Source organism: Protomyctophum bolini, assembly GCF_963924005.1.
Source record: "Protomyctophum bolini genome assembly, chromosome: 11".
NCBI classification, from domain to species: Eukaryota; Metazoa; Chordata; class Actinopteri; order Myctophiformes; family Myctophidae; genus Protomyctophum; species Protomyctophum bolini.
The window spans coordinates 649,552-662,051 of NC_137872.1; the positions used below are offsets into that span (position 1 = coordinate 649,552).

A 12,500-nucleotide genomic window follows, 5' to 3' on the forward strand; every position below is an offset into this window, starting at 1 on the left:
GTTAATAACATTGGGTCATCTTAGAATTGTCTCATATTATGAATTGTGTTCCAAAAATAAAACGGCTTGTCCCGGCGATATTGTCGGGGATCTCAAACTAACTGGCAAGGACGATATAATAACATTTAATAGGAAGAAAAAGAATAATGTAAAAAGAACATGATGTCATGATGTTTTCTTACAACTTTGAAAAATGAGTTTTCATTATTAAGTCGGGACTTAATGTTGATTCCATTGATCCAAGCCAGAACAACAACACTCCCACCCATGCACTTAACACGGCAGGTGGGAGAGAGAGCATGTTATGGCCTACACACACACCATGATGCATCACCTTTAGCGGCGAGCCAGGAAACCCGATAATGACATGTTTGATGTTTGACATTCGAGCGTCTTAATGCATTTCGGGGAAAAGCCGTTTTTTTATGAACCATAATGCTGGTGAAATGGAATCGGAAAGGAAAAAAACATAACAGCACAAAAACACATCGCCTCTGTCGGGGGGGAAAGCCTCATATGTCCAAAACTGTTAGAATTAGCTAACGTAGCAGATCTACAAGCTCAAAACACGTCGCTTTGTGCCACGTTTCTGAGCTTGTAGATCTGCTACTTTTGATGCTTCTGTGTGACGCTGTAGTAGTATGATCAAGAAGGGCATTCATTTACAAAACATTTATGGAGATAAGAGGGTTCTGGCCAACGGGGATGATATGAAGGATGATGTTAACATCATGTCAATGTCGGGAAAACCCCACCATCAACTGATAGCAGTTTGTGGCGGGCAGGCTATGAATGCGTGCGTGCACATTCTACTAATTGAGTTAAATATTATACACATTACATTATCCTTTCAAACAGCCTTGCTAATGTCTCCGGTGTTTTTCCCACTGCAGTGAATTAAAGACCCGTAAAAAGCATGTCACATCACATGCCGTCATGTTATGAGCATGTACAGTAAGTGTCTCACATAAGGGAATATACGTACAGCAGCTGTACTTGTCACAATAAAAGGCCTTCAGCTGTCCGTACTGTACTGTACATTTGATGAACGATATTTTACGATCCCCCCCCCATAGCCTCTCTCAGAGCTACAGTAGGTCAACACTGTGGCTATTGTTTTGAAGAAATAAAACAGAAAGCCATGTGACTATACAGTACACAGTACAGTGCTGTGTGAGGATGTGAAATATTAACACCAGAATAGTTGGTTTGATGCTATAAGAAAGCCACAAATCACATCAAAAGGCACCGGTGCTTAAAATGATAGTTAACCCATTTAGGCTTGACGTCGAAATTAAAAAAAAATGTCTTAAATCCTGACAGTTTTCTGAAATACCTGTTTCTGTATCAGTTCGCTGTGAAAGAATATATATTCAAAGATTTGCGGCGCATTTTCAAAAATAGCAGACCTACAAGCTATTTTTCAATAGCTAAAATATAACATAATGCTTAGTTAAAACACCAAAAGGGGTTCCCGTTCAGAACACGGTGGCTCTGTTGAACTGAACAACAACAACGTCTGTATTATGACGATATAAACACACAACACGACGTGCTGTAGTGTACAGTATTATTGTGCTTTAGAGGAAACTGTAAAAGGCCAACAACAACAAAAAAAGCGAGGAAGAAAACATGGGCATAGAGGAAGTGGTCCTCAACCAGGCGGTGTGTCGCTCATGTGTTCTGAGACATAGCGGTTCGGTCCGGTATAGTCTTACATGGACCAGACTGACTTCATGTGTTCTGAGACATAGCGGTTCGGTCCGGTATAGTCTTACATGGACCAGACTGACTTCATGTGTTCTGAGACATAGCGGTTCGGTCCGGTATAGTCTTACATGGACCAGACTGACTTCATGTGTTCTGAGACATAGCGGTTCGGTCCGGTATAGTCTTACATGGACCAGACTGACTTCATGTGTTCTGAGACATAGCGGTTCGGTCCGGTATAGTCTTACATGGACCAGACTGACTTCATGTGTTCTGAGACATAGCGGTTCGGTCCGGTATAGTCTTACATGGACCAGACTGACTTCATGTGTTCTGAGACATAGCGGTAGTCTTACATGGACATACGTTTACATTAATGCCAAAGCAGAAAGAACAATACAACAATACAGCAATACAATCAAAACAAAAATTATGTACATTTGAAGGTCAGAATCTTCAATAGATCAAATTCTATGTACCAAGATCACTGGATGCAGGTATAGTGCAGGAATATACACAATGATTAGTCTTTAGGGTGGTTGTGTTCCATTTGATATCCTTCTCCTATCACAGCAACTCACTAATCTTGCTGCTGTGTTTGCACATTGTTGTACTTCGCCCAGCAGATATAGGAGTTTTTTTGTCATTGGTCATGTTTTCAAAACCTCTGTGTGTGTGGTTGTAATCTGTGGGAAGTACAGTATGTGTCTCTGATGTGTTCTCTCATACATGGACCAGACTGACTTTCACAGTCGTTTCTACCCACAGTACTGAGCCCTGACTGGGAGCTCTATTGACTCAGACTGTAACTGTAACTATAACAGCTGTTACTTTAGTGGTGTTAAAGTCACTATAACTGTAACTATAACAGCTGTTACTTTAGTGGTGTTAAAGTCACTGTAACTGTAACTATAACAGCTGTTACTACAGTGGTGTTAAAGTCACTGTAACTGTAACTATAACAGCTGTTACTTTAGTGGTGTTAAAGTCACTGTAACTGTAACTATAACAGCTGTTACTACAGTGGTGTTAAAGTCACTGTAACTGTAACTATAACAGCTGTTACTATAGTGGTGTTAAAGTCACTATAACTGTAACTATAACAGCTGTTACTATAGTGGTGTTAAAGTCACTATAACTGTAACTATAACAGCTGTTACTATAGTGGTGTTAAAGTCACTGTAACTGTAACTATAACAGCTGTTACTATAGTGGTGTTAAAGTCACTGTAACTGTAACTATAACAGCTGTTACTATAGTGGTGTTAAAGTCACGACTGCCTTTATTGATGACATATGATTAATGTTCTTCTTCTCTTGTCTTGTCTGTCCCTTTCAGAGCTCCTGGGTTCGGCCAAGAAAGTCAACGTGAACTTCCAAGACACAGATGGGTGAGTGGAATCTAAAACCATGATATTCAATCAGACAGTACTGAGTACAGTACAGTACACACGCCATGCACGGCCCCTATAGAACATATTTGCACACATTAACAGCAGCAACGGTTTGCGGAGCGGTCTTGATATCGGAAGGTCGCTATAGTTCGTATCCCCGGACCGGCACGTTAAAATTACCACCGCTGAAGTGCCCTTTGAGCAAGGCATTGAACCTCTACCATGAAATGTTCTATGAGCAGGGCCTGGCTGTAAACAAGTTCTTGAGCTTAGTCCAGTTACCCTGGGTAAACATAGTAACTGTGCTTTGCAGCCACATGGGGCAGCAATGTTGACCAGTCCATCCGTCTCTGCATGGCATCCCTCTGTTTCTCTCCCCCTGTCCTTCCGTATCATGTGTGGTCCGTCTCGATTGACATTACAAAACAGTATTATCATGCTACTGTAAGTCCCGCCCTGCATTGCAATCCTCCTGTGTGTGCGAGGCGGATTAACACACTTAACGTACATGGAATGAAAAGAAAGAAAGAAATAAATCTACTGCTAATCTACACACACTATACTGTGTGTGTGTGTGTGTGTGTGTGTGTGTGTGTGTGTGTGTGTGTGTGTGTATGTGTGTGTGAGAGAGGGAGCGGGAGAGGGAGAGAGAGAGAGGCAAATACGCTGGTTGTACTTTATTTGTAACAAAAACAGATGGAAACACGGATAAATCATATCAGTTCTGCCACTGTGTCACTCTGAGCACAGTGGCAACACAATAGAGAAAGCATTGTCCTCACATCCATCACACAACCAGTTATCACCCGAGAGATTCAGACTGATGTGGCTTCAGATCAGAAGCCTTGAGTGTGTGTGTGTGTGTGTGTGTGTGTGTGCGTGTGTGTGTGTGTGTGTGTACGTGTGCTTGATGTGTGCATGAAAGAAGATGCCACACAAATGTGCTCTTCTCTCCGCGACCAGCATGATGCGTATCGAGCAGAAAATGCCACCGCCAAGCTTCTCCGCACGAAGACCCGACATCACAATGAGGACATTAACCCATTCTGACCTGAGATCAGATTCTAAAAAACGTCTTCTACATCCTGACAGTTTTCTGAAAAAGCTATGTTTTGTTTATGTCAGTCGTTCTTCGATTTTTCAAAAAATAGCAGACCTAAAAGCTCATAGCGCGCCACTCGGTGGCGCGCTATGAGCTTGTAGATCTGCTATTTTTCAATAGCTAAAGTCTAATGTAATGCTAAAGGGGTTTTTCCGCCCAAAAGGCGTTAAATGATTCAGCCTCTCCTGTCATCTGGCGTCAACGTCCTAGTTAAGAATATTCCACCAGGAGTCAGCTGACATTCAACATGATGATGCGATGGAGCGATGGATTACATTAGACGTCTGTAATAAGCTCACGCCTAATGGGTTTTAAAGGAATATAATAATTGATAATGGTTTAGAGCTGTAATGAATCCACACGCACATTTATTACAATCTCATCATCGTTTAACTCGGTGGGCGTTTCCCTATTCTTGTTGTAGTGTTTCTTTTGTCTTCCAAGCAGATTCAGCATTTCTGCTGAGCTGGTACAGTTACAGTATGTGCATGTGCGTCTACTGTACGACGTTTGTGCATGCACGTGTTACTGTAACCCCCCGCTGCTCATTGCCTAAGTGCTGTCGATCAGCGGCCCGCATATACCGCTAGTCATCTGTGACAGCAGAGAGCTGATCTTTATTTATAATATGTTCTTAAGATAATTAGCAGAGGCAGGGAGAGAGAGAGAGGGGGGAACAGGGCGAGAGAGAGAGAGAGGGGGAACAGGGAGAGAGAGAGGGGGGAACAGGGAGAGAGAGAGAGGGGGAACAGGGAGAGAGAGAGGGGGGAACAGGGAGAGAGAGAGGGGGGAACAGGGAGAGAGAGAGGGGGGAACAGGGAGAGAGAGAGGGGGGAACAGGGAGAGAGAGAGGGGGGAACAGGGAGAGAGAGAGGGGGGAACAGGGAGAGAGAGAGGGGGAACAGGGAGAGAGAGAGGGGGGAACAGGGCAACATATACAGTAGGAGACCAGAGTATGGAGAAGAAGATCTGATCTTTATTTATAATATGTTCTTAAGATAATTAGCAGAGACAATTCAATTCAATTCAAAGGGCTTTATTGGCATGAGAAAACATACGTTTACATTGCCAAAGCAGAAAGAACAATACAACGATACAGCAATACAATCAAAACAAAAATGATGTACATTTGAAGGTCAGAATCTTCAATAGATCAAGTTCTATGTACCAAGATCACTGGATGCAGGTATAGTGCAGGAATATACACAATGATTAGTCTTTAGGGTGGTTGTGTTCCATTTGATATCCTTCTCCTATCACAGCAACTCACAAATCTTGCTGCTGTGTTTTGCACATTGTTGTACTTCGCCCAGCAGATATGGGAGTTTTTTGTCATTGGTCATGTTTTCTAAATCTCCGTATGTGGTTGTAATCTGTGGGAAGTATGAAGTTTGTGTCTCTGATGTCTTGGTACAATGGACAGATGGTTAGGAAGTGTAGCTCGGTTTCCACTTCGTTTAGTGTGCAGTGGGTGCATAGTCTGTCTTCTTCGAGAGAGACAGGGAGAGAGAGAGGGGGGGGGGGGCAGGGCAACATATAGGAGACCAGATAAGAGTACAGAGGAGAAGAAGTGAGAGCAGAGAAGCATCAAGAAAGGAGAAAGCGTTTGATCGTCGTGGGTGCAGATGGCCGAGTGGTTAAGGCACGTACCACATACAGTATATACAGTATATACTGTATATATACTGTACGCTCTGATGAAGGCTGACAGCGAGACCCCAGTTCGACTCCCCAAGCCCGGTGGACGACCTTTGATCACACTTTGACCTTTGATCATCACTCTCCCCAACTCTTTCCCTGTTTCTCCACCGCCTGTACTGTCCAAGCAAAGGCAAAGAAAACTCACAAATAAATAAATAGAAATCTGGAGAGTGGAGAAGAACAGTGAACAGGGGACCAGACTGGAGAGGATGATAATGAAAGGACTCAGGGAGGAGTGAGTGTACAGTATGTGGTGCTGTATATAGGAGAGGAGTGTACAGTAGGAGATCATAAGGAGGAGATATTGGTAAGACAGTCATACATGCACAGAGCCAGGGGCAGGTACACTAATTAGGCCTAGAGGAGATGGACATACAGGACTGTGAGATTAACCCATCTAGACCTGAAGACGATTCTACAAATGTCTTCTAAATCCTGACAGTTTTCGTAAAAACCCCATGTTTCCATGTCAGTCGTTCTCAAACATTTTCATGTCAAGCACGGAAGGACCCCCAAAAATAAATGTAATTGGCCGCCGACCCCCATCTGAAAACATGTTGTTCCAGGGACCCCCCCCAGAAGCAAAGATTTGAGTTATAGAAGCGTTCGCTCTGAAAGAAAATATTCAAAGATTTGCACTACATTTTCAAGATTTTTCAAAAATAGCAGACCTACAAGCTCGTAGCGCGCCACTCGGTGGCGCGCTACGAGCTTGTAGATCTGCTATTTTTCGATAGCTAAAGTACAACATAACGCTTAAAACACCAAAAGGGCTTCACGCCCCAAAATGGATTAAATGAGTTAGGAGGGACCTTGTCACATGCACAGCACAGCAGGAGAACAGTATGTACTGCAGAAGGAGCAGCAACGCTCCCACACAGACACAGTTTGTCACCATATTAACCCTGAGGGTTTCCTTCTGTTTATATCTGTGGCCTTTATATGTTGACAGGGTTTCCCCCCAGTGAACATTTCACGGTGATTTGGACTATAGTTGAGCACTGCATGATGTCGCACGCCGAAAATAGCTGCTCTGTGTGTGTGTGTGTGTGTGTGTGTGTGTGTGTGTGTGTGTGTGTGTGTGTGTGTGTGTGTGTGTGTGTGTGTGTGTGTGTGTGTGTGTGTGTGTGTGTGTGTGTGTGTGTGTGTGTGTGTGTGTGTGTGTGTGTGTGCACGCGTGTGTGACTAACAACCGGGTCGGGTCGTTTACGACCCGGCGAGGAAGCGGTGCCGCCCACAGAACCATGAGAAGTTGATGTTTACGCCGTTTCATAGCGAAGCTATGCTAATGCTAATAACACAACGTGGATTGTAACATTGCACGTGTCCAATTGCTATGGAGACGATATACAAATAAGCGCCCTCCTCCTGCTCATAGTCGGGGTGCGTGCGTGCGCTCAAATACGGAGCATGTCAAACGACGGATCATGTTAAACGGAGTCGCACTAAACACACAGCGCAGAGCGCACACAGTGGCCTCTCCAATATGACACAGAAACCCATTAGAAAAGACATAGCTAGGCTACACACACACACTGTATCTATGACAAGGCTACACACACACACACACACTGTATCTACATATGACAAGGTACTGATTATCAAAACATACACATTTAATAGGAAACACTAATAAACGGTGCAGTCACACCTGCACACACCAGAAAAGAAAACGCAACAGACTGAGACGAGGCATAATTGGCACAGCACACTGAGCACACCGGCTCACTGCAGCCATATGAACACAATACTAAATACCTTGTTGTGTTATAGTATACCTTCAGAACACAATAGAAGACATAGGTCATAGACTCATAGGTATAATTAACATCAATGCAGCCAGCAGCAGTTTGGCACATCATCAGAATACAATCTGCTATTAGCTTCCACGTTCACGACGGGAACATTACCTCCTCCTCCTCCTCCTCCTCCTCCTCCTATTCCTCCTCCTCCTCTTCCTCCTCCTCTTCCTCCTCCTCCTCCTCCTCCTCCTCCTCTTCCTCCTCTTCCTCCTCCTCCTCCTCTTCCTCCTCCTCCTCCTCCTCCGACAACAACTCCAAAGCATAACGTCCTCAAGCTTCGTCTTTTCTGAGCCATGCAAACAACCCGTACTGACCGGAGACGGAGAGATTCATGCGTCCCGCGCGTAAAGCTAGTCACTGTCAGCACGGGGGTGGGGGGGAGAAAGTTTGCACGCTTCTGTACTTCTCTGACACAACTTCAACTTCAGCCAGTTAGTTAGTGGGACACGCTGAGAGCGCACGTCAAAGGAGAACACATCAAAGCTGCAGGTTGTTAATTAAGGCTGTGGCTGAACTCCGATGCAAAGGGAAAGAATGACTTCCTGTCCGTGACAATGACCAATCCTACAGTTTGAACACACACATAGAGCAAAAATAATTTGGGGAAAACTATTTTTTTCTTCTAATTTGAATCGACTTGTGTTAATAACGTCGATGCATCGATACATACATGTCTCAATGAATGCCGTAGTGTGCGTGTGCGTGTGCTGGCTGGCTGACTGACGTTTCCTTAATATATAATAGGATTTTAATATGTACAGTCCTGTTGTCCTGTGAATATAGTAACTATTCAGAAAATCTGTATTTCGCCTCAAACAACTTAAGACATTGTATTTGTCACATGCTCATACAGTACATGTTACTGAACTGTGTGTGCAGGGAAATGTTGGCGCGGGACACTGACTCCACAATGTCCAACATACAGTATGGAAAGATAATAAACAATGTCCAACATACAGTATGGAAAGATAATAAACAATGTCCAACATACAGTATGGAAAGATAATAAACAATGTCCAACATACAGTATGGAAAGATAACAAACAATGTCCAACATACACTATGGAAAGATAATAAACAATGTCCAACATACAGTATGGAAAGATAATAAACAATGTCCAACATACAGTATGGAAAGATAATAAACAATGTCCAATATACACTATGGAAAGATAATAAACAATGTCCAACATACACTATGGAAAGATAATAAACAATGTCCAACATACACTATGGAAAGATAATAAACAATGTCAAACATACAGTATGGAAAGATAATAAACAATGTCCAACATACACTATGGAAAGATAATAAACAATGTCAAACATACACTATGGAAAGATAATAAACAATGTCCAACATACACTATGGAAAGATAATAAACAATGTCCAACATACACTATGGAAAGATAATAAACAATGTCAAACATACAGTATGGAAAGATAATAAACAATGTCCAACATACACTATGGAAAGATAATAAACAATGTCAAACATACACTATGGAAAGATAATAAACAATGTCCAACATACACTATGGAAAGATAATAAACAATGTCAAACATACACTATGGAAAGATAATAAACAATGTCCAACATACACTATGGAAAGATAATAAACAATGTCCAACATACAGTATGGAAAGATAATAAACAATGTCCAACATACACTATGGAAAGATAATAAACAATGTCAAACATACACTATGGAAAGATAATAAACAATGTCCAACATACACTATGGAAAGATAATAAACAATGTCCAACATACACTATGGAAAGATAATAAACAATGTCCAATATACACTATGGAAAGATAATAAACAATGTCCAACATACACTATGGAAAGATAATAAACAATGTCAAACATACACTATGGAAAGATAATAAACAATGTCCAACATACACTATGGAAAGATAATAAACAATGTCAAACATACACTATGGAAAGATAATAAACAATGTCCAACATACAGTATGGAAAGATAATAAACAATGTCCAACATACACTATGGAAAGATAATAAACAATGTCCAACATACACTATGGAAAGATAATAAACAATGTCCAACATACAGTATGGAAAGATAATAAACAATGTCCAACATACACTATGGAAAGATAATAAACAATGTCCAACATACACTATGGAAAGATAATAAACAATGTCCAACATACAGTATGGAAAGATAATAAACAATGTCCAACATACACTATGGAAAGATAATAAACAATGTCCAACATACACTATGGAAAGATAATAAACAATGTCCAACATACACTATGGAAAGATAATAAACAATGTCCAACATACAGTATGGAAAGATAATAAACAATGTCCAACATACACTATGGAAAGATAATAAACAATGTCCAACATACACTATGGAAAGATAATAAACAATGTCCAACATACAGTATGGAAAGATAATAAACAATGTCCAACATACAGTATGGAAAGATAATAAACAATGTCCAACATACACTATGGAAAGATAATAAACAATGTCAAACATACACTATGGAAAGATAATAAACAATGTCCAACATACACTATGGAAAGATAATAAACAATGTCAAACATACACTATGGAAAGATAATAAACAATGTCCAACATACAGTATGGAAAGATAATAAACAATGTCCAACATACAGTATGGAAAGATAATAAACAATGTCCAACATACACTATGGAAAGATAATAAACAATGTCCAACATACACTATGGAAAGATAATAAACAATGTCCAACATACAGTATGGAAAGATAATAAACAATGTCCAACATACAGTATGGAAAGATAACAAACAATGTCCAACATACACTATGGAAAGATAATAAACAATGTCAAACATACACTATGGAAAGATAATAAACAATGTCCAACATACAGTATGGAAAGATAACAAACAATGTCCAACATACACTATGGAAAGATAATAAACAATGTCAAACATACAGTATGGAAAGATAATAAACAATGTCCAACATACAGTATGGAAAGATAATAAACAATGTCCAACATACACTATGGAAAGATAATAAACAATGTCCAACATACACTATGGAAAGATAATAAACAATGTCAAACATACACTATGGAAAGATAATAAACAATGTCCAACATACAGTATGGAAAGATAATAAACAATGTCAAACATACAGTATGGAAAGATAATAAACAATGTCCAACATACACTATGGAAAGATAACAAACAAGTAAAAAATAAAAGATCTGCTTAATTTTCTTTTGAGAACTGTGGGAGACAACACTATGCAGCAGAAGGATGACCAAATATATAGTCTATATACAATATACTGTACACTAAGCATACGTATAGCGGTAGATATTTTGTGGTGAACTATACTGTATACACATTCTCAGCTAATACAATCCAGAAAACCTGATATTTTCCAAGGGAAATACTGCGTGCTCTGCATGACTGTTGGTGGTGTAATGGTGTGTAATTGCAGGTTAAAGCCATTTCATTCCTCCTTCAGAACTCTGTAACAGCTGGAGGGTATGATGAGGATGATGATGATGATGATGATGATGATGTCACGCTCATATCCTCCTATTCTGAGACATCTGCTTGACAGAGACGATATGCATCACTTTACTCATTGTTTGTGCTAACCCTTCATGAACCACATTATATAATATATATATATATATATATATGATATGCATCACTCTACTCATTGTTTGTGCTAACCCTTCATGAACCACATTATATAATATATATATATATATATATATATATATATATATATATATATATATATATTATATATATATGTATATATATATATATATATATATATATATATATATATATATACGATATGCATCACTCTACTCATTGTTTGTGCTAACCCTTCATGAACCACATTATATAATATATATATATAATACAGCAGCAGTGCTGATTCAGAAATAGACCTCTGAACACCGCCCACCCACCCCCCCCCAACCACGAGTCCTCCACCAACCCTATAGCCAACCACCGCTCTCCTCTTGTGAGACCACGTGTTCTGATTGGTTCAGACTGTGTGTGTTGTTGCAGAGGGGCAGTGTTCTGATTGGTTCAGACGGTGTGTGTTGTTGCAGAGGGGCAGTGTTCTGATTGGTTCAGACGGTGTGTGTTGTTGCAGAGGGGCAGTGTTCTGATTGGTTCAGACGGTGTGTGTTGTTGCAGAGGGGCAGTGTTCTGATTGGTTCAGACGGTGTTTGTTGTCACAGAGGGGCAGTGTTCTGATTGGTTCAGACTGTGTGTGTTGTTGCAGAGGGGCAGTGTTCTGATTGGTTCAGACGGTGTTTGTTGTCACAGAGGGGCATTGTTCTGATTGGTTCAGACGGTGTGTGTTGTTGCAGAGGGGCAGTGTTCTGATTGGTTCAGACGGTGTGTGTTGTCACAGAGGGGCGGTGTTCTGATTGGTTCAGACGGTGTGTGTTGTTGCAGAGGGGCAGTGTTCTGATTGGTTCAGACGGTGTGTGTTGTCACAGAGGGGCTGGCACATTCTAAATGGTCTTATATTAGAGATATAGACACATCAGCGGGTCACCGGCTCTCACGTCCATTCAAATCTCTGCAATTATTATGTTAGTGCTGAGGTTTATGGCCACTAAAAATCCGGCCGCCCACACACATACTGCACGCACACACGCACCCACACACGTACTACACGCACCCACGCACGCACCCACGCGCGCGCGCACGCACGCACACACCATCATAAATAAGCAGATAAGTGTATAACCGGCACAGAGTGACAGACACTGATTGG

General features: G+C 40.9%; 1 protein-coding gene across 5 annotated transcripts in view; it reads left to right on the forward strand.

Annotated features, from left to right (window-relative positions):
* The window catches only part of caskin1 (CASK interacting protein 1), a 132,222-nt gene that overhangs the window by 60,143 nt on the left and 59,579 nt on the right, over nucleotides 1-12,500 (forward strand). For all 5 annotated transcript variants that reach the window (XM_080776015.1, XM_080776017.1, XM_080776018.1 and 2 more), the window contains exon 2: nucleotides 3,049-3,100. In XM_080776015.1, coding sequence (XP_080632141.1) covers nucleotides 3,049-3,100 — 52 coding nt within the window. The remainder of the gene's footprint in view (nucleotides 1-3,048; nucleotides 3,101-12,500) is intronic.